At 30.5% G+C, this 24465-nt stretch overlaps 2 protein-coding genes across 2 annotated transcripts; one reads left to right on the top strand and one right to left on the bottom strand.

Annotated features, from left to right (window-relative positions):
- Positions 1-17435: 17435 nt before the first annotated feature.
- Positions 17436-22940, top strand: LOC149878844 (calpain small subunit 1-like). The gene has a single exon (XM_090072051.1). The coding sequence runs from the start codon at positions 20847-20849 to the stop codon at positions 21531-21533; it is 687 nt and encodes a 228-aa protein (XP_089928177.1). The 5' UTR covers positions 17436-20846; the 3' UTR covers positions 21534-22940.
- Positions 21647-24090, bottom strand: LOC149878843 (calpain small subunit 1-like). The gene is made up of 2 exons (XM_090072052.1): positions 21838-24090; positions 21647-21726 (listed from the first exon to the last, which is right to left on the bottom strand). The coding sequence occupies exon 1, from the start codon at positions 23662-23664 to the stop codon at positions 22984-22986; it is 681 nt and encodes a 226-aa protein (XP_089928178.1). The 5' UTR covers positions 23665-24090; the 3' UTR covers positions 21647-21726; positions 21838-22983.
- Between the last annotated feature and the right edge of the window lie 375 nt (positions 24091-24465).

Genomic DNA, 24465 nt, shown 5'->3' with positions numbered 1-24465 from the left:
TAAAAATCATTTTTTAAAAACAAAACTACAAATGAAAAATCATCTTTCATTATTATAATAAGATAAATTGAAGATTAGCCTTAAAAATCTGCTCTCTATCTTGGATTAAAGAGAGCCAAGATCAATGAAAAACTTAATTTCCATTAAAAGAACAAATTATTTTTACATCAAAAAGGATTCTTAAAGTCTCGGTTTAAGATCCTACTGATATAATAATCTAAATGAAACAAAAATAAAACCAATGCATTAATTCTTGATCATGTTTTCAAAAAACTGGAAACAGAATGAACTTTAAAACATCATAATTTCTCCATTTAGTTAACTTGATATGAAATAATATGAAATGATGGTTGTTATAAAAAAAATGAAATTTCAATCGATAATTTCTTAAGAGGTATGCTGCAACACGATGAAAAGATTTGTTGGCAATCCTTATAAAATTGATTTATTTAAAATGACTTATTAAAGTTTATACTTTATTCGTTACATTTGTAATTTTTTTTTTTTTTTTGTCACATGAAAACAAATGTCCATTTTTGAATATACTAGGACCACCAAACAAAAATATATCAATGAAAAAAATATTGACACATCAGGTTTCCTTATGACATCAAAACATATATTTTCGTAAAAAGTACAAATGTCATGTAAACTTTGAGAAATTAGCGCTTTGTGTACATTAAATGCACATTAAATGCTTCTGATTTTCGTGAATAATTAATTTCTTGCAGATCTTTTTCTTGTCTCCAACAATAATCCTAGCGTATTGTTGTTGGAGACAAGACACATCCAAATTTGAAAAAAGTATTCAATTAATCTATTTTCAAATTTTAAATTCGTGTAAATACTTATGGAAAAGACTTTTATCACAATGGAATTTGTTCTAATGATTTGATTTACTGCGTCACATTGGTCTTCAAGCCAGTAAACTGACGGTAATCTAAAGGTGTTTTAAAGCTTTATGTCCTTACAGAACAAAAATGATAAAATGATAAATGAAGAATATATTTCTTATTTATCTATATTTCTTATCCTCGGTTCCGAGAATAAACTTTCTATCGCTTTCTTGATCATATAAAAAACTTCAAATCTTCGGCTTTGTCTTTATCTAATCCTTTTGTCTTTATCTAATCCTTTTGTCTTTATCTAATCCTTTTGCCTTTATCAAATCCTTTCTTGTCGTTATTCTTTTAATATACTTTTTGCAAAAATTGAGTGGTACGTCTAAGATTTGGTGTACCAATCCAGAACACTTTCTTTGTCTTCTGTATAAAATAATTTTGTTTTTTTAAATCTAAAATTGATCCTCTCTTTTCATGCTTTCTTTAACTGCAGTATTCTTTTTCTAAACTACTTAGATGCTTTCTAAAGGTTTTGTCAAAAACTATTGGAAATCCAGCTTTATTCCAAGGAGCTTTAATCAAAGATAATATGCACTTGCATTTGTCTTTTTTACATTTATTCTTTTTCATTGTATTAGGCATGCAATATGGTATTAATGACATTTTCACATTTTTTTCCAGTGCAGATTTGATGTAGTAAAAGTTTTTCAATATTTCCATTCCTATTGGAAGTTGCATACCTTAACAACATAAAAAATGTATTTATTGATGTGAATAATATACATACTTCAATATTTCATTTCTTATACTAAAAGCTTTTTTTTTTTGGAAAACATATTTATATAAGCAATAGCCATAACATTTTTTACATAAAGTACTTGTGTATACATTAAATTACGCATACAATGTATCATTTTAATGCAAAATAAAAAATATATAATAATCAATCAAAATAATTACAATACAGCACCTGATATAGCTGGATTAGCTTCTCCAATAAGGAAATAAACTTTTTTTCTTGGCCTAAGATCTCCTTCTTCATCTCTGTTTTCAGTTTCTTTAATGTTTACCATAAAACCTAAAATACCATAAGTCATAAAACATGGATAAATGTATAAATAAATAGTACTATTAAAAATAAATTTTACTGTATGTTCAAAAAAAGAAAAAGAAAGAAAGAAAGAAAAACAATTAGTTAACGTGTAAATTCAAGAAAAAAACTGCAAATTCATAAATTTCGGCAACAATAATACGAATAAAATTTGATTGGGTAATAAGTATTTTTTTTATTATAATCTAAACGAGTAAAATTGTTTTGGTCTCACAAATATAATAGAGAAAAGAAAATAACTGATCAAAAACAAAATTAAAGTGTAAAACAAAGTATTTCATCATTCTTATAATTCGCGGCAAAATAATTCATTTTTTTGCGATTTTTAACACTGTTTAACACAATAAAACAGCAAAAATATTCATATTCTGCCTTAACTACCCTTTTTATTTAAAAATATAAATCAATACCTGTATTATAAAAAAAATCAGTTAAAAGTTTTTTTTTATTACCTCCCCCTAGCCTGTCGAACATAGTCGTTTTTGGCGTTTTTTTGACCATTTTTTTAATTAAATGGGCTCTGGGGGAGGCACAAGAGTGGTCCGATCAGGCTAATTTTTTTCCAAAGTTATTTTTATCACGAATGTCCCACATTTCAAGGGGTATTTTATTGAAATTCAAAAATTACCTCAAAAGTAAGTACCTTAGTCTCCGTGTTTACGTTTTTCCCAGTTGTATTTACCTTTTCTTCTTGCGCTTCATCACTTGTTTATGTGAAGAGTTGGTGAATCATCTTGTATATGGTTTTTATCTATCCTCGTTTTTATTTTAGTTCTCCCTCCTCACAAAACAAACCTGTGATTGGTTCGCTTCTTTGAAAAAGAAAAAGAAGTAACTGACTTCTTTTTTCATTTTTCATAATTAAAACAGGAAAAGTTTTATAAAGCAGTTTTAGTTTATTCGTCATTTTATTGCGCTTAACAGAAAAGTTCAATTTTACATAAGTAATCTTTGCAATAATAAATTACATTAAATAATAATTATGACTTTTTGAAAACGATATCGAAGAAAGAGATACTTGTAAAGAATGACTACATTTGATGTTCTCTTTTCTTTCCGCGTTGCTTTTTTTAACCGGTCGTTACTAAAATCTGCAGCATTCGAATAGATTTTTACAAATCTATTCGAATGTTGCAGATTTTAGTAACGACCGATCCTTTCCCCTCTCCCCGATACCACAGCTAACGATTCCACATTTAACTCTGTGACTTCGCTATGGAAACAAATAACACTGATCCACACTTATTTGCTTACCTGACGGGGAATCAGCTAATAACATCTAATACATTGATCACAATTTTGAAACATTAACAATAGGCTTCAAAAGCAACATACGTCCATTCGATGGGAGATAACCGTAATCTTTTCTCATTTTTTTCGTTTTTTATTGTTTAGCTTATTAGTAAATTTATGATGCGCGCCTTCCATCTTGAGAAATAATTAGTTCTGTGTACACACTAAGACATCACCTAAGGAAGCTAAAGTTTTGACATTCCTAATCTTTTGATAGCAAATTACAATCTGTTAAAAAAGCACACAACTGGTATTTCGGTTGCAAAATTTAAAACAAATGCTGCGCGCTACACATATGTTGCAGCTTTCGAGATCAAATTCTGAATGGGAAAAAGCCATCTACCTTTCGCAGTGTCAATCATTTAAAGAGAATCACCAGAAAATGTTATTAACTGATAATTTTGTTTCTCCAGTTGACGAAAATCTTACTGTTAAAAAAAACTGCTTTTGTAGTTTGTAAACATTTTATCAAGGTCTAGAACCTCGTGGAAAAAGACTACCTGTTCCAAAAGCACACGAATCCTTCGTAATTAAATCCAGTAAGGAAACACTTCAGAAAACTTGTTGTGATTAACAAAAAACCATATACAACTTGAATCATCTGACATTCACGTCCGCTGAATCATACCGAGGCATATGCGCCCAACACATCACCATATCCTTTTTGCCAAAAACATTAGAAAATGCATTTTGAATTGAATTAGTACCATCTGAGATTAATACTTTAGGTTCATGCAAGTTGATGCAATTTTCTTAAGTTGTGACTTAACAGATAGTGAAAGGGATGGCACCAGTGGTCTCACAAATGAGACCTTGTTTCAAAACCAAGACAAATTGATTTCTAGTGGTTACATTTTAGTCAGACTTACTACTAAATTTAGAATTTAGTTAATTATGTTGGTAAAATTGTTAGTACAGTGAAGATATGTGTGAGAATTTATTTGAAAAAACATTTTTTTTCCTTTATTATTCCCATAGTTGATCATATTTCTGAAAAGTCACTTAAAGATATTCTTGGAAAAGACCACTACTTAATGGAGGGACTGCTTAAGTTCCTTGTCATTTTATCTTTCTTTTGGACTTAATAGATTATGATGATGCACTCTGTAACTATGTTTACTTTTTTAAAAAATGTCGTTATTTAGATGTTGAATAAGTTTCTTTATTAATAAAATCCTTCTTTATTTTCTCAATTTTCAATGCCTATTTTTTCGATTTTATACTAATCTAGTTACCAAAATACAGTACTGTGAATAAGTTTTAGCCCACTTATTAAACTCGTGTTTTTTTAACAGATTTTGAATAATAGCTTCCGATTATTTTTTTATATAAAGTAATGTCTAACTTCAAACAATGCTAAACACTATTTTAACAAACAAAAGCAATATTTATCAAAATTCTACATAGATTTTTGTATTTAGATATCTAACGTGTTTATTTTTATTGTATGCTGATCTAAACCCAATTCATATCAGCTTTTTTGTTTTTAGTTTGCTCTTGCATTTTTGTTTATTCATTGCTGTGAAGGCTTCATATTAGATGATAGTACAGTTTACAAAGATATTTCATAGATACTGTTTTTTTTTTGTTTTTTTTTCTTTTGTATTATTTTTATTGTTATTTAAGTAATAAAATGGGTAAAATTCCACTAATGGAACGTAAAAAAATTATCGTGCTTCATGAAGAAGGTTATTTTCAACGACAAATTGTCCAAAAAAACAAAATATTCAAGGACAGCCATTAGAGAAATTATAAAAAAAATTTAAAAACACGGGATCTCTTGAGGATAAAATTCGAAGTGGAAGACCTCCAAAGCTTACAAAACATGACATAAAGTATTTTTAAAATGTGTCTCTGCGAAATCGGAAAAAAATCTCCAGTGAACTAGCCCAAGACATTCAGGCTGCAACTGGGACAAATGTTTCCTCATCTTGCAGTCGACGACATTTGCTAAAAGCTGGGTTAAGAGGGTGTGTTGCAGTTTGAAAGCCTTTACTACGTCGTGGCAATAAAGAAAACAGACTTAAATATGCAAAACAGCATAATAATTGGACGCAAGGAATGTTAAACCATGTACTATACACAGATGAATCAAAATTTGAACTGTTCAGTAGCAGAATCATGTCTCTCAACACAAATGGATTTGAATGACCTAACAAAAGATCTAAATCTTCTGAAGAACAAGTTGAAACAAGTTGAACAAGCTGAACAGGTTGAAAAAACTTCGTGGAACAAGAACAAAGAAGTTTTTATATTCCTGAATAAATCTCCATCACTTAGTGCTGTAAAAAATATTCTCCAGATTTCTAATATATAAATCTTGATATCAAAAACCTTGAAAATTTTTGGTGTAAGAATTTTTAATTTAGAAGACACCTTGAGGGCATCGAAAAAATCTCATACCATATGTAAGCAAATAGCAATTCAAGTTTGTGAAAAGGATTACAAACACACATAAAATGAACTCTTTTTTCGCTTGTGAAATCAAGGCGTAAAAAAAACTTATCATAACTATTTTCATTTTCCAGACATAATAATGTAACTGACTGAATCAAGTCAACCAACAATGTATGTATGTATGTATGTATGTATGTATGTATGTATGTATGTATGTATGTATGTATGTATGTATGTATGTATGTATGTATGTATGTATGTATGTATGTATGTATGTATGTATGTATGTATGTATGTATGTATGTATGTATGTATGTATGTATGTATGTATGTGCGTATGTATGTATGTGCGTATGTATGTATGTATGTATGTATGTATGTATGTATGTATGTATGTATGTATGTATGTATGTATGTATGTATGTATGTATGTATGTATGTATATATGTATGTATGTATGTATGTATGTATGTATGTATGTATGTATGTATGTATGTATGTATGTATGTATGTATGTATGTATGTATGTATGTATGTATGTATGTATGTATGTATGTATGTATGTATGTATGTATGTATGTGCGTATGTATGTATGTGCGTATGTATGTATGTGCGTATGTATGTATGTATGTATGTATGTATGTATGTATGTATGTATGTATGTATGTATGTATGTATGTATGTATGTATGTATGTATGTGCGTATGTATGTATGTGCGTATGTATGTATGTGCGTATGTATGTATGTGCGTATGTATGTATGTGCGTATGTATGTATGTGCGTATGTATGTATGTATGTATGTATGTGCGTATGTATGTATGTGCGTATGTATGTATGTGCGTATGTATGTATGTGCGTAGGTATGTATGTGCGTATGTATGTATGTGCGTATGTATGTATGTATGTATGTATGTATGTATGTATGTATGTATGTATGTATGTATGTATGTATGTATGTATGTATGTATGTATGTATGTATGTATGTATGTATGTATGTGCGTATGTATGTATGTGCGTATGTATGTATGTATGTATGTATGTATGTATGTATGTATGTATGTATGTATGTATGTATGTATGTGCGTATGTATGTATGTGCGTATGTATGTATGTATGTATGTATGTATGTATGTATGTATGTATGTATGTATGTATGTATGTATGTATGTATGTATGTATGTATGTATGTATGTATGTATGTATGTATGTATGTATGTATGTATGTATGTATGTATGTATGTATGTATGTATGTATGTATGTATGTATGTATGTATGTATGTATGTATGTATGTATGTATGTATGTATGTATGTATGTGCGTATGTATGTATGTGCGTATGTATGTATGTGCGTATGTATGTATGTATGTATGTATGTATGTATGTATGTATGTATGTATGTATGTATGTATGTATGTATGTATGTATGTATGTATGTATGTATGTATGTATGTATGTATGTATGTATGTATGTATGTATGTATGTATGTATGTATGTATGTATGTATGTATGTATGTATGTATGTATGTATGTATGTATGTATGTATGTATGTATGTATTAATGTATGTATGTATGTATGTAAGAGAGAGATATTTGGATTTTTCAATTTCTGGTTAATTTTTATCTTTTTAGACTTTCAAAGTTTAATAATCAAATTTGCGCTTTTAATTATATAAAAAATTAATGAGTACAAATTATTTGGTCAGGATTTGTGATGAACCGGTCAGTATTTTTTGAAATAAATGTTCAGTATTTTTTGGTCAGTATATATATAATATTGGGTCAGTATTTTAAACAAATAGTCAGTATTTCACTTTAGTTTTGTCAGTATAAAAATTAAAATTGGTCAGTAAAAGCAGAAGTTGGTTTGTAAAAACTTTATACACTTTTGAAAAATTTTTGATCTCCCAATATTTAACAATATGAAAAGGTGATTTATCTCTTAGTAATGCTTTAGTAGGTTTTTTTGGTCTCCAACGTTTTCTTTTTTCACCAATAGGAATATCTTTTGCTGCCAATTGGGGTTTACAATACTTCATTCGAATTTCAAAACCAACAATATATTTGCACATGAATTTCTTAAAAAAATCTGAACAGCTACATAGACTTCATTGTTGATCATAGTTAAGATCCAGACCTTAAAAGCTTTTTGTTTAAATTGATCAAAAGTCTTCCATTTCATTTCTTTAATGAAATCTATTTCTGACTAGTTTTTATTTCACCATTTGCAGGTAAATAATATTCAGTTGATTCACCTATTTGCTCGCATGAAATTAATTTGTTGGTCTTGGCCCACTGATAACCTTTTGTCCACAAGCTTAGTGTAATTGTTGGTTCTTGGCTGTATTTTTTCATGTTTGTTGAATATTCATTTGACCATTTTGAAACCATCTCTAGCGCAACCTTTTTAAATCTTGAGAATGGAAGCCTTTCCCTAAAGGTATCTTGATCTTTCACCAATCTATTAAATTTTCAAGGGCATTATTAGTACTTGGTGTGAAATGTCTAAAGCCTTCGTACCAAGTTTGATGGGAATTCTACCATTCTGTTTCAAAGTACCTAGAAAATTCTGGTTCAAGTGTTTTCCATTTTTTCAAAAACAAACCTGAAGCTTTCTTAAAGATCTCTTTATTCTGACGTTTTTGCAATGTGCCTATATCCTCAATAAGTTCATCTTGATGGCTTTTGTTCACAATTGTCTCCGCCTTTTTATAATATACCGACGCATATGCGCCCCACACATCACCATATCCTTTTTGCCAAAAACATTAGAAAATGCATTTCGAATTGAATTAGCACCATCTGAGATTAATACTTCAGGTTTATACCCTCCCTGGTTGATTTTTGCCAAATCATAAGAAATGCTTTCAAATGTAAACTTGAAATCTGCAGTTTTTTCATTGGAACACATGGCCATTCCAAATACATGAAAATGGCTATCCATATCAGTGGTCTTACCTAGTAACACAGGGAACCCTTGCCAATTTAATTTGTGCGTAGCATCAACATATAATTTATCTTTTCCTGAAACTTGTCATAAGAGTCTTTTTGTTGATAAAAAATTTGAAATTTCGAATTTTGTAGTATACTATAAAAGGTTCATCCTCACTGTTAGGAACATTATTATTGTCTATGTTCTAATTCACTTAGAGAAATTGATGTACTACCATACTTTTTCTTTTTGTAAGCAGTTACATAGTTTTGAAGTTGTTTCATTTGGATTTGGTGGCCATAATCTACAATGGTTCTTAAAATTCTTTTTGGTTTTATAAGCAAGTCAAACATTTTGTTGATTTCAGTCTTTAAAAAAATTGGGATGGGTTCTTTGGACATGTTGTTACTGTTATGTTCCTGTCCATTTCCAGTTCTGTAAATGATTACATTGTCACTTGCTGAATCAAATAACAGATAAACTGCAGCATCACATTTCTCTTTGCGTCTTTGAATGGCTTTACATCTATAGTATGATTTTTTTCCATCGTTAGTGTAATTGGAATAATGATAACTCTATTGATCTTCTGTTGTTTTCGCTGAAAAAAAATTTGAGAAGAAGTAAATAAAAAAAAGGAGAGGAAGAAAGAGAGAGAAAGAGAAGGAAAGGAAAAGAGAGAGAGAGTTATAGGAGAGAGGAAATTACGGACCATTTAATTAAAAACTGATGACTAAATTAGTTAACTGACAGTTAATATACAACACTGACCATTTAGTTAAAATACTGAACATCTCAATAAAATACTAAAAACTAAAAATAAAAAAATACTTACCGACTCATTAAAAATACTGAGCCGTTAAATGTCACCCAGTAAATAAGTTCCACCATTAATGTTTAAAATTGTTTTCGCAAACATGAATAGAAATACAATTATATGAGTTTAATTAGTAAAGTTCTCGAAAGTTTTGTATTCTCTGTGAGACAAAAAAACGAATCGAAAGAACCATGACTCAGAAGTTGAAATAAAAAGTACGAAACGAACATGAAGAATAAAAATCAATTGCCTACACGAGAATTGAAAAAACAAAAATAAACAGTTATTAGGTTGATACCATTTCATTTGGTTAAGTTAATGTTCAACTTCTTTGATGTAATTAAATACTGTGCACTGTCTGTATTGAAAATTTTAACTATTTGGACATTCGCTATTAAATTATAGCTTATTCTTTAATTATGCATATACTAATTATTGTGAGGCGAGGCTTTTTCTGCGGTTCCTATGTGCATATTTAGGGAGTGGGGATGGGGTTTAGTGTTTCGTAGGTTAAGCCGATTGGATTTTTAGGGATATGGAGACGCCTCTTGGTTTTGTGTAAAGGTTATCGTCAATAATTTCTCCACTTTAAATTATATAAAAGCAACTTCTTCTCTACTCCTTTTGGTATAATTAAAATTCCGCACTACTAATGGTGTTGTAGCTATCCATCCAATCTCATAGGACAAAAAATTTTTCTCTTCATAGAAAACCAAGACCAGCAATTTAATTTGTTTGTTAAATGATAATGCGCGGATACAAACTGCTGAATTGAGGAAGCTCGATGACTTGTTTTAATCTCGACTCGATTAGATTTAGCTTCATTCCGCTTTTATTGCTTATAAGTAAGTTAGAGAGTAAAAGTGCATAAAAAGCCTCGCTACTTAGTTGAAGAAGAAAAGGATGGCTAGATACAACTTTTTAAATTCTTGTGCTATCTCTATCGATTAAGGTACTTTTTGGATAATTTTTCAAAGAAAAGTTACTGTAGTTTTCCTCTTTAAAATCTATAAATTTTAATGATTTTATGAAAATACGATGAAAATACGATTTAACTACGTTAAACATAAGCTTTAGCTTATGTTTAACGTAGTTAAATCGTATTTTCATATCACTTTTGAACAAGATGAACTGTATTAAGCATCGGCGTTACCGCACCGTCGGTAAAAATGCGTAAAAATGCGTAAATTTGCGTAAAATGCGTAAAAATGCGTAAATTTGCGTAAAATGCGTAAATTTGCGTAAATTTGCGTAAAAATGCGTAAATCTGCGTAAAAAGCGTAAAAATGCGTAAAAATGCGTAATTACCGCGGTAATTTTGCGTAAAAATGCGTAATACGCAATTTTACCGCATTTATCACTTTTTACCGCATTTATCACTTTTTACCGTTTTTATCACTTTTTACCGCTTTTTATCACGATTTACCGCATTTTATCACAAATTACCTCTTTTTTTGCTGATTACCGAAAAACTAAAAAAAGATACTTTAAATTGCTTTTTGTATTTCTATTAGTAAATATTACATTTACAGTTTTAAACAAACAAGTTATTGATAAAAAATTAATCATCAGATATATCATCATCTGTCTCTAATAAAATGTTTGCAAGCTCAGATGCTCTGTACTTTTTTTTCTCATTCCCCTTTCAATTCGACTTCATTATATTACCTAATTTTGCTTTTTTGATTCTACTTTGTTTGTGCCGGAGTGTCATTGGAATAAACAAAGAGACACTTTGAGTTTGGTCTTTACCTTGAGTCACTTCATACCCTTCTTGTTGAGCTAGAGTCCTTTGACTCTCTTGAGTATCTAACTGTAGCTGTTGTTGCTTATTAGGTTCAGGACCAGTTTGAGTATCTGATAAAGTTGGAGAAGCCTTTTCAAGTGCACCTCTTTTTTTAGTTTCAGTTTGACTATGTGATTTTCCCTGTTGGTGAGTCTTCTTAGTTGGTGGTGTGACATGTGGTAATTCATACGGCTCTTCTTCGCAAGTTTTTTCCCAATCGTTGAGGTTAGAAGGAACCCTTGCGTAATTTTGACTCACAAAAACTAACATGCTAGTGTTTTCTGGTTTTACATTATGTCTAAAGTCAGTAACTGTCCTACCTCTTACTGAAAACATTCTTTCTGATGAAGCAGAAGTCACAGGTATAGCCAAGTAACTTCTAGCCAGACCAGCTAGCAAAGGTAACTCATTTTTATTTTGCTTCCACCATTCTAAAGCATCCACATCCCTTTCAGGTAAGGCCATAGTCTGATACTTTTCAAATTCAAGCATCAAGGGTGGCTTGAGCTTTGATTGGCTAGGCTGTGAAGTCCCAGGGCGATGCGCTGAAACCTGCCTCCTGTCTTTCAAAAACTCAAGGTCCACTGGATCCATTGTTTCGTCAAGATCTGATGTTTCTAGCGAAGTATGATCATCAACCAATGACTCGCAGAACTGGATTGTGGTTGGGTGATTGTCAACCAATTCCTTGATGGCGGCTTCCCTCCCTTCCTCACTGTTTGCAATATTTTTGAGTGTATATCCTCTGTAATATGGGTGCAGAAGTGAACCCACATTATAGTATTTGACTCCAACGCCATAATTAGGTAAACCCTTCTCAAATTCTTTCATGAAGTTGTGTAGGCACTCTGCAACTTGAGGGTCACGCTCTTCGATGTCATTTATGGTTCTTTTGCAAAGCAAGTGGAGATTTAATATGTCTTTTTGAACTTTATGCATAGTCACTAGATTTTCAGAAGACCAGGAATCAGAGCATCGCTTACATTCTGCCAGAAATGGTAAAATGTTGTAAATACTAATAAACTCTAACTCATCCGGAATCAAACTTTGAAGATCTGGTTTGTTTAGAGTTTCTAGAGCAACCAGTAAACCAGCCTTCAATCTGAGGATTGACTTAAGCATCATAAAGTTAGAATTCCATCTTGTTACAATTGGCTGAATGATCTTGACTGGTTCTATATTTGCTTCCACGCACGCTTTCTTGATGTCCTGCCAGTCTAATGAACTTTGGTGGGTCCTTTGAGCAAGTCCTTTACATTTCTTAATTATACCATTGATTCCTTCTGATTTTTCTACAGCCTTTGTTAAACAAGTGTTGAGCAGATGATCGGCACAGGTTAGATGATCACTGATCTCTTTGTTTTCCGTGATTGCTTTCTTCATGTTGGCTGCAGCATCAGTAACACCCACTTTGTAAAGGTCTTCCCTCTGAAGACCAGGAAATTGAGAAATCATGTGGTCTATTCCTTGTGCAAGCAAAACCCCTGTATGTCTCCCAATAAAGTTTTGGCAATCCAAAGATAAGTTTTTGAGTTCAAAGTCTTTGGTAACATAATGCAATGTAAGGGAGACGAAGGGATCACCATTTCTTGCAGTCCATCCATCTGTAGTGAAAGCTGCCATTTCGCAATGCGGGATGTCTCTCTCAATTTGCATTTTTACATCACGTCTTAGATTGCGATAAATCATTGGTAGCTTGAATTTGGATAAGGTGGTTGGACTTTTTAGGTTGGCTTGTGGACAAAGATAATTCAGCAGCATTTTGAAGCCAGCAGTTTCAATAACGTGAAACGGGAGGTTAGAGAGAACTAGTGAAAGGGTTAGGATGGTATCAAATTCCAAATGTTGAGCACTTTGTGAAGGCCACTTTATTGTTTCAGTAAAGTCGTCCATTTTTGTTTGGTGACTTGATGATGCATCATGTGGGAGGTTATCAAGCCTTTTGTTTTTATTAATAGGACCAAAATATCTTCTTATGGTACTGGACTTATCAGCCTCTGCCTGAGCATTCCTCTTTTCTTGAAATTTCTTCTCTTTATTTTCGTTATCGACTTTTTGCATCTGGTAAAAAGATAGCGGATTGCAGGATCTGAAATAAAATAGTGGAATTATATATGTTTAAAAGGATGCGAATTACAATGTTTCAGTAGTAGATAGTTCATAAAAAATAAATACATGAACCACAAGACACATTAGTGTTTTTTTAAAAATTCTAAATAATTTTTTTTTTATCATGTTGCATTTTACCATGGACATATAAGAAATGGACGTGCAACCTATTGTTTTTTTTGGGAACCATGCTCGTTGCGCATAGTTAGAAATCTTTTGTTTTAAGCAATAGAAATTAAATTATATTAAAGTCTGTCGGATTTAACGAAAATTTTTGGACTCGTCTAACCAGTCATTTCAACTTCCTCTCATTTATTAAAGGTAACAGCAAAAGAACCAAGTTTTAAGCTTAATTTTATATAGATAGACATTCTTAATACCTTAAGAAATAACGCGGACAATGAAAAGAAATTGAGATCATTTGCTTGACTACCTTAGTACATGTATAACTTGAGATAAAATAAATAATACAAAAATCAAATTGTTTTGTAGCTACCTAGAGCACAATGGTTTCATGTCTAGGGAATTACTCCATCTATTATATTGCTGTAGACATCCAGTTTATGAATATTATAGAATTTTCTATTTTTATGTTTAACAACAGAAATATATACAGTAAAGGATAAATAACTTATACATAAAATGAATGTAAATACAATAAAGAAAAAAATAATTTGTCAGAGTTTTAAAGAATTTAGCAAAGTCAATTTATGGCAAACCGCAAGAATAACTAAGTATTTAATATTAACATAAAATGATTTACCAGCTATATATAAACTAATTTTTATTTGACAAAAACAAATGGGTTATTATGAGCTTATTATGACAATTGAAATAATATATGAAATATGAAAAGCGAAAACATGAAATATCTGACCGCATTTTGCAAGATAATTATAAATTTGAATAAGTTTTTAAAAGGTTATGCTTTATCAAATGAATTATAAAAAAGCCTATAAGAAAATACACCTACTAAAAAAATAATGCATTAAGGAATATAAATTATGGAGCTTATAAAGTAGCCGAGGCAAAAAATGGCGACATGTCGGAAAAAATACTAAAAAAATACACAAAATTAAGGCTGGTGAATGAAGGACCAAGGAGTTGAATGAAACCAGATCTTAATAAAAAATTTAATTTAAGCTTTTTTATACTTCGCTATACTTTTTTTAGTCATTTTAAAATTATCCATACAGATCTATTTTATCATTGACAGACTTTGTTTACACGAAAAAAGTTCCCAAATTTACAAATATTTATCTTGAAAAAATGATGAAAATCTGTTCGTGCCGACAACTAATTTCCTTTACCTTGGTGTAATTTGTTTAGTAATTTGTCAACGCGTGAAGTAGTTACTTTATCCTGAAGTACAGTCTTATTAAACAAATGCTATAAAAGTTTAAACTAATACCACGTGATCAGAGGTTCTGTTTTTAAACTGTGGGCAGCCATTTTAATAGATTTTTTTGTTGACTGGTGAAAATTTAGAGTTAGGGCCTCTTTATATGGAAAGCGGGCTGGCTCGGCAAACGAGCCAGCCCGTTTACCGAGATCTCGACGTTGTCCTTATTTCAACTTAATTTTATTTTGCGTTAATATGAATAAACAAACTAGCCCGGATCGCAATCCGGGCCTGCTCGTTTATTCATATAAACGCAAAATTTTTCGAAGCCAGTTTTGGCCTCTCAAGAAGGCGGCGGATACAACGAACGGCTATATGAAAATTAAGAAACTAATGATAATCAAATTTTATATCTTAAGCTCAAATATTGATAAGTTTCAAATAAAAATCTATTTTTTTGTTTAGCATAAGATTTTTTTCATAAAAATAACGGAATATTACATAATTACATAAACTTCAAGTATAAATATTTTTTTATTTAACAAAACATATTCTTACAATAGCTTGTTGTATGTTAACTTTCTGCTTTTCGTTTTTTAGAATAAATATGAGCCCATAATTATGAAAGTGGTCTAAGTCATATTTCTTATTTCGAGATATTTAATGATTCGCATTTGAATAAATTAAAAATTCCGTATAACGTTGTAATTACAACTACTTTTTAAAGGTTCATTTTTGACGATAAAATTTGACGTAAAAATTACATTGAATATATTTAGTTTAAAATCATGTCGTGTGAAATAAGTGATAAATTCATTTTTTTTTTAATTTTGACTTAGACCACTTTCATAATTATGGGCACATATGATAAAATACAGATTCTCAGTAAAACTAAGTAGGAGTTTTAATTTTAGTTTGTTTCAATTTAGTTTGTTTCAATTTAGTTTGTTTAATAGTAGTGAAGAAAAAGTATTTGTTTACTGCAGAAATCTCAAATTTAAAATAATTAGCATTTGCAATATAACTTACGTACCTTTTAGTTCTTAACTACCCAATGCTTGTGCTAGAAGCAGGGGCCTGTACAGGAATTTTTTTGGATAAGTCGCAATTTTAACCCCTTCCCAAAAATGTTAAATTTTAGCATCCCCCCCTCCCTTCCTCATTGAGAAACGCATATATGAGGTAAGACGGCTTAGTGTATGTACAAACGTAAGTCCGAATTTAATTTTTAGTGTTTAAAACCCTTACTTTCTTTTTATATTGTTCAAAATGCAAGTAATTAAAAAGATACACAGCTTTGTATAAAACAATTGGGGATGTCCATTGATATATTTTAATATATGCTTGTTGTTAACTGTAGTCTTCTCCTCCTGATGATAAATATCAAAAGAATTTGACTAAAACTTTACTAAGGGTGTAATTGAAATGGAAGTCCGGAATTTGTTCTCTAAGAAATAATAACTTTTATTTTTTTTAAATTAACAAAAGAAAATATTTAAAAAATGAAGTACTTTATAACTTAGTAAAAAAGGTATGTCCATTCAAGTTTTTTATTAATTTGTTTAAGTCAAAAATTAAAACAACCTCCGTTTAATATATAAATCGTTTTTTAATAAACTTTAGACCGTTCTCAATTTGAAAAGCGCTATAATAAAATACCAAATCGTAAATCTAACTGTTATCCCGGATTAATAACTTCTTACCATCCGTTCGAACAATTAAACTTGTATAGTTTGCTTAATTATTGCTTTAGTTTGCTATAATTATTCGCTCTGTTTGCTTTTATCTACCGACGCATCATATTTATTCAAAATATTGAAGTTGTGAAAAAATATATAAAGATACATATTTTGGGTATGTCCAGCGACGTAGCAGACATCCCCTAGACACGCCCTGAGAAGGTTAGTAGCACAACTGCATGTTGCGTTATTGAAAATATAAAATTTGTCAAAATTGTAGGTAGACACCACTGCCGCTTACCATTCAGTTGTGTTATCAACCTTCTAGCACACTGTATTGGGTAACCAAGAACTAAAAGGTACATAAGTTATACATAAATATTAATTTAATCGTAAATTGCACATAAAAAAATTATATCGAATATTTTGAACTTTAACATTTAAATTGACAATTTCTTTAATTGTCTAATTTTTTAAAAATCATTTCATTTCTATAAACTTTTTAAAAATTTGTTTAATTGTTTTGTTTTTCTTTCAAAACTGTTTAATTATTTTCTTTCATATTGCAATAGTCTTATTAGATGTACATCGGTTCACCGCTAAGAGCTCTGATCGCCGCCATCTTGGAAGGCCAATTTTTGCTTCAATATTTGGTAAAATAATTCCAAAGAGACATTGTTTCTTGAAGATGGTTTGATTCGGTAGTGATTTTGGTATACTAATCAGATCACTGAAGAACTTTGAGGTTGTTAGTCTTTCTTGACTTTTGTCAAGCTTATATAGGAGACTAATTTAATTTTAGAGGGTAATTAATTATTTAACAACTATCTGACTTGATAAAAACAAAGTAATTTTTTACCATAATAATTACCGCTTATACAAACTTTTATCACAATTTACCGAAATTACCGATTTTTACCGCTTTTACGCATTTTTACCGATTTTACGCATTTTTACGCAATTTTACCGTCTTCTGTTACAAGAAAGCGTAAAAATGCGTAATACGCATTTTTACCGCATACGGTAAAAGTGCGTAATACGCATTTTACCGCATTTTACCGAAATTTTTTTACCGCCGGTGCGGTAACGCCGATGCTTAAACTGTATTCACTTTTAAATCTTTTTTTCTCTTTTTTTTGGATGCTTGTTTTTTTTTTTTCAAAGTTGCTCACTTTTAATAATAAACGTGTAAATAATAAATCAACTGTTTAAGTTGAAAGTGGTTGTTTGATTATAAGTTGTTTAAGAATAAAATGTACATAGACATCGGGCGGACGTCTATGTGTTATCTGGGAAGTTGTTTAACGATAAAATGTACTTAGTTGGTGTAAACTAATAGTGTCTGCTGAAGTTAAATCAGAATTTCTTACTTAATTTAAACGGGCTCAAACTAGTGGTCAGATTTTTATCTTATCAAAAAATCTTATCTTGATTAAAATGTTATCCGTAAAATGTTTGCGATTATTTCAAGGCGATTTGTAATGAAGCAATTAATGTAATTACTAATTCAATTGGTAGTAGGGTTGAACAACCAGGATTAGAAAAAAAGTTTCGTGGGTGTAAATACAGCCTGGAAATCCATTTTAAACACGGTTATGGCTCAAATTTGTTAACGAAAAGAATTGAGTTGCTTCCTATCCTATGAAATTCAACCAATCAGTTTTGGAGATTATTTAAAGTTCTGCAATCTAAAGAAAAACGTCAGTTTGTAAGTAATAAAGCGCCATCAAAGTTGTTTTAACAAATGGCGCAACTTCTACAACTCCAGAAGCCGTGTTCTTTGTGGAGGAGACTTGGTTGCATTTAATAAAGATCCATAATAGACGATTTGACTGATCTTTTATTGTTAAACAACTACCAAATCATCGTTGAGAAAAATGTCATTTAATGAAGTGGCAAATGATTTTTCAACTATTTAGCAGATACTATTTTTGTTTAGCAAATTTACAGAAAAAGATTTGTAAGAAATAAAGTTTATTATTACTACACTGATTTATTTAATTACATTTACTATACCGATGTTACTTCAGTTGACAATCTTTTTCAGGACACAATGTAAACACTTTTTTTTAGTAAACAAAATAGTTCTTACTTTTGACGTTGGGGACGTATTCTGATTGGTCAATTTTTATAAGCTTTGTATCATAATGGGTAAAATTCTTCTTAAACTGCATTCAAACTCAATTTTTTACAAAAAAAGGGTATAAAAGCAAGCCGACCAAAAGTATGACAATATTTCCATTTATAAATAATGTATTTCATATTGAAATTACTTACATATGATGAAGATGATGAAGATTTCAAATAATCAGAAGTAGTAAAGAGTTTTTAAACTGAGACTGAGTTATTGAGACATTTGAGGCAGTCACTCTTATACTTTTTCTTTGATTTTCTTACTTAGTTTTTTAACCTCTTTTATAATTTTCCTATTTATTACTATTGTTAAGAATCAGGCCATGCATTTAGTTTTATATTGTGAGAATTATCATTAACCCAATCATTTTCATGCTAATATTTAAACTTATTACACTGGTAACCACTGTTTTTGTCACAGAACTTTGTGATAATATTTGTTTATGTTGGTGTATCCTCTTTAAAAATATACAATAGTTTTGCTTCATTCACATTCATTTCTTTTGTGACAGCTACATAATCATTTCTGACCTCACATTCGTGTCTTTGTTTGGATAAATTCATTTAGGAGATTTGTTAACTATTGGATTCGACTAACTTACATTTTATCTACGTAGGTTACATCGTGAATATACCACAAACGTGTTTTATCAACCCCGACAGTTTTTGTTATGTGTGCTGAGAATTAACTATTACATCTCAGCGTCGAAGTTTCATACCATTACTTGAACAGTACTATTTAGACTATTTTGAATTTCCTACATGGTATTAAGATAAATCCTGGGTTCCACATGAATGTTGCATAAAGAGGGTTAAACTCCATTTAGGTTGGGCTAAACAAGAACCTAGACATTTGCCATTTGCTATACCAATGACTTGGACCGAAGCAAAGGGTTATGTAAGTGATTTTTTTACTCAATCAAAAAGCATTGCATTTAAGTCCAGACACATCCATTATTCAAATTTTTTATGGCCAACAGACCCATCATACAAAGAGCCGAACTGTCTGTGCTAAAATCTCAAAAAAACAACCAGAAAGTTGGGACTCTAATCCAGAACTTTGGTAGCCAGCAAATCATCTTTGGAAACAAATTTTCTTCAGCGCCGGTTACTCATGGTTCCAAAATAAAAGAAACTTAAAAAATTCGGAGGTTTCTTCTTAGAAAACTAAATACCGTGAACACACTGGCAAAATTTGTAACTACTTTAGTGTAACTGCACTTTCGCTTACATTACAGGTTGTTTATACAAAGTTTTGCTGTATCGTTTACAAATGGAACAGTAGAGTCAGAAATAGTCACTATATAAAAAAAATAGGGTCTAAACAGGAATCAATTACTCAAGGCCATAAAAAATGTTAAAAGTGATCCTTTAGTGAACCCTGATGACATACGTTTACCACAGTTACACATAAAAAGCTTTGCCCGATAAAAAATTTTGTTGTTAAGCTGTGCTTACACAGCTTCTACAAAAAGAGAGAATATTTGTGGGTCCACAAATACTAGATCTGTTAAAGGATAAAAACTCTAAAGAAAAACGGAATAATCAGGGAAAACTTTCCTGGAAATGTTTTGTGAATGTTGTTGAAAATTTTCTTGGAAACCATAAAGCGGAAAATTACAATGATTTGAAAATTGCTAAATGAACGTAATGTCATAAAAAGCTTTGCGCTGTAATATGTCCATAAGAATTCATATGCTAGACTCTCATCTGGATTTCTTTCCGGAAAGTTTGGATGTGTCTTGTCTCCAACAACAATACTCTAGGATTATTGTTGGAGATAAGAAAAGATCTACAAGAAGTTAATTATTCACGAAAATCAGTAGCATTTAATGTGCATTTAGCGATAATTTCTCAAAGTTTACATGACATTTGTACTTTTTACGAAAATATATGTTTTGATGTCATAAGGAAACCTGATGTGTCAATATTTTTTGATTTATATATTTTTGTTTAGTGGTCCTAGTATATTCATAATTTGACATTTGTTTTTATGTGACAAAAAAAAAGTATATATTTACAAATGTAGCGAATAAAGCAAAAACTTCAATCATTTGAAAGAAATCAATTTTATAAGGATTACCAACAAATCCCTTCATTGTGTCGCAGCATACGTTTTAAAAAAACTATCGATTGAAATTTCAAATTTTTCTAACAACCATCATTTCATATCATTTAACATCATTTCTTATCAATTTAGCTAAATGGAGTATGGAAAAAGTATTTAATTGAACTATTTTCAAGTTTTAATTCGTATAAATACTTATGGAAAAGACTTTTATCACAATGGAATTTGTTCTAATGATTTGATTTACTGCGTCACATTGGTCTTAAAATCAATAAACTAACGGTAATCTAAAGGTATTTTAAAGTTTTATCTCCTTACAGAATAAAAATAATAAAATGATAAATGAAGAATTATGTTATGAAGTAAATTTACCGCAACAAGGCGAGTACAAAATCAGTTTTGAGGACACATTTGCTTTAGAGGACGAACCACTTGAAGCAAAAAATGACACCAATAAACTGTGCAACAATCCTGTGATAACTCGGGAATATCCATTGATCAACACTTTGAAGGATAAGGAAGGCATATTCCTTGATAATTTTGGGCCATTTTTTTATAAGGTTGCTGGGGTAGACGAAATGATAGATTCTTTCGAGCTGCAAAATGTGTTATCCATGATATTTTATAAGAAAGCAAACGCCAAAAAGTTCAGTCTGGAAACAAGTCGTTGTATTCTTGCGTCAGCAGATTCTAATAGAGACGGCAGACTTAGTTATTACGAGTTTAAAAAACTTTGGTTTAATATTATGAAGTGGAAAAAATGTTTTGAAGAATCCGATCTAAACAAAGATAAAATGATAAGCATATCAGAGCTGGAAATCTCTCTTAAGAAACTTGACTTTCATATTGAGGTAGCCTCAACCAACGCGATATTTTTGCGATATGGTGATAAACAAAATTTAATAAGCATGGATGACTTTATACAGATTTTATGCAAGCTCAATACAGTAATGCGGTGGGTGAGAGACTTTGATAAGAAAATGACTTTAGATGCTTTTATGAAAGAACTTTTGTATTGCTAGAACGTAAAAATTAGTTTCCGAAAATTAGATACATTACAACAAATGAAACATAAAAACGTGAAAAAACAAACCTGTGATTGGTTCGCTTCTTTGAAAAAGAAAAATAAAGCAACTGACTTCTTTTTTCATTCTTCGTAATGAAAACAGGAAAGGTTTTAAAAAGCAGTTTTTGTTTATTCGTCATTTCATTGCGCTTAAGAGAAAAGTTCAATTTCACATAAGTAATCTTTGCAATAATAAACTACAATAAATAATAATTATGAAAACAATATCTAAGAAAGAGATACTTGTTAAGAATGATTACATTTGATTTTCTCTTTTCTCTCCGAATTAATTTTTTCCCTCTACTAATACAAGTCGATTCGAATGTTGCAGATTTTAGTAACGGCTGGTCCTACCCCATCCCTCTATACCACAGCTAACGATTCCACATTTAACTCTGTGACTTCGCTATGGAAACAAATAATACTGATCCACACTTATTTGCTTAGCTGACGGAGAATCAGCTAACAATATCTAATACATTGATCACAATTTTGAAACATTAACAATAGGCTTCAAAAGCAACATACGTCCATTCGATGGGAGATAACCGTAATCTTTTCTCATTTTTTTCGTTTTTTATTGTTTAGTTATATTTAGCTTATTAGAAAATTTATGATGCGCGCCTTCCATCTTGAGAAATAATTAGTTCTGTGTACATACTAAGACATCACCTAAGGAAGTTAAAGTTTTGACATTCCTAATCTTTTGATAGAAGCAGCATGGCAGTTCTTGTTTTTAATCCCTTTTTCTGTGTTCTATCGTAAATTGTTTACCATAAGATCAATTGCTGGCACCTAAATGCATAATGGCTGCCCCGTGCAGTTTAAAAATATTTTTTCTCTCATGAAAGTCTGTTCTATGCATAAGGAAAATGATGACATTTGATACAACTATTTTTTAAACAAACTTTATATTTTATCAGAGATGTTTCGTTCGTTCCTAAGATTAGCTCCGTTTTTGTAAGAACTATAAAATGTATGAAGTAAAAAACAGCAACTGTTTTGATCATGAAATAGCGCAATTTACAGAAACCCTAACCTATTCACTGGTTGCTGGAAACCTGCTACCATGACATCGAAGCACAGAATTTACCTTTGTCTTTTGATTTGGACCCATTTACATGAAGGTGCAAGAAACAATAGCTTTTTTACAACCGAATTCTTGTTAGAATATTCTTTTCGATAGTGTAAAATAGAAAACGATTATATAATAGCTCTTAGATAACTAGAATTGTTAATTAAGCTCGATTATAAAACTAGGCTTTTATAAACGGTTTTAATAAAACCTAGATAGCTATTGCAGTCAAAAATAATGTAAATGAAATGTTAATAACAACTAAATAGATGATAATGATATGTCTTATATTGTTTACATCTGACTAGTAGCATATAGTTCTTTTAGAAGACTAGCAGTATAACAGCTCCCTCATAAAAGCGTCTAAAGTCATATTCTTATCAAAATCTTTAACCCATCGCGTCACTGAATCGAACTTGCATAAAATTTGTATAAAATCATCCATATTTATTAGATTCTGTTTGTTAACATACCGCGAAAATATTGCGTTAGTTGTGGTTGGATTAATGTGATGAATCCCAACATCTTTAAGAGCCAAATCCAACTCCTCTTTGTTAATCATTTTGTCTTTGTTTAGGTCGGACTTTTCAAAGCACTTTTTCCATTTTATGACTTTAAACCATAGGTTCTTAAATTCACTATAACTAAGGCGGCCGTCTCGATTAGTATCTACTGAAGCTAGAATACAACGACTGGTTTCCAAAACGATGTGATTTCCGTTTTCTTTGAATATCATTTTTAAAACATTTTGCAGTTCAAACGAGTCCATCAATTGATCCGGCCCAGCAACTTTATAGAAAAATGCTCCAAAGCTTTCTTTAAACTTGGAGTCTTTATCAACTAGAGAATCATGCTTAGGAGGAGCAGTGCTTAAGTTTATTTCGTTTGGTGATTTACTCTGAAATGAACCATCATCATTCTCATCAAAATTAAAGTCGTTGGAACTTTGTTGCGGCAGAGAAACAGATACAAAAGTTATTTCTTCCTCATTGATCTCAATTTTCTTTTCCATATTGATTCCAACCAAAATAAAGCTTTGGAAGATTTTTAGATACTTCTTTGTTTGTTGAAGATTTTTAGATACTTCTTTTGTTTGTTGAACAAAAACAGGATTAACCTGTAAAAAACGTCGTTTGCTTTTCGAATTCAACACTAATAAGTGTTAAACACTTATATACCAAGAACGTCGTTCCATTCAATATTTATGCTTCGTTTTAATTTATTAAAAGTTTCTTTTTATAAAAGTTGATAATTACGTTGTTTTTTCAATATCATTTTAATTAACGTGTTTATTTTTTAAGCCTCTTTGTTTACCATATAATAGCGTAAGTAAAACGGATGTCTAAAACATGCTAACCTTCGAGTTATACATCCTGTTGCATTAAAAAACATTTTTTTTGCGTTTTGTATGTTACATATTTACGCTATACTTACGTAATGTGAGTTTTAGATTTGCAGTGTCAAATACATGATCATAATCCGTATTTTCAATTTAAATAACGTGTTTTGTATCAAGATTTGGTGAAGTAATTGTTTTGATAACAAAGAGCAGTTCATCCATTTGAAGCCGCGCTCTAAAATTATTCTATAATAGTTTATAAATTATCATAGCTTTAAACCTTTAGAGAAAAAGAAGCTTAGTATATCATTGGAAAGCTGTAATTTTCCAGTTCTTAAAAAGATATAACATAATTCATTTCCTTAAAACAAAACAAAAAAAAACATCGAATTTTGACTCGATTTATGAAAATAGTTTTGTTTAATTTGAAACTCTTATGATTGAAAATTTTCTATTTGATCTACAAAATGATTG

Source organism: Hydra viridissima, unplaced genomic scaffold, assembly GCF_058129835.1.
Source record: "Hydra viridissima isolate aposymbiotic clone 2 unplaced genomic scaffold, HvirCarnegie_v1 scaffold_14, whole genome shotgun sequence".
NCBI classification, from domain to species: Eukaryota; Metazoa; Cnidaria; class Hydrozoa; order Anthoathecata; family Hydridae; genus Hydra; species Hydra viridissima.
Note: the sequence above shows the minus strand (reverse complement) of the source record. Positions and strands in the feature narration are given on the sequence as shown.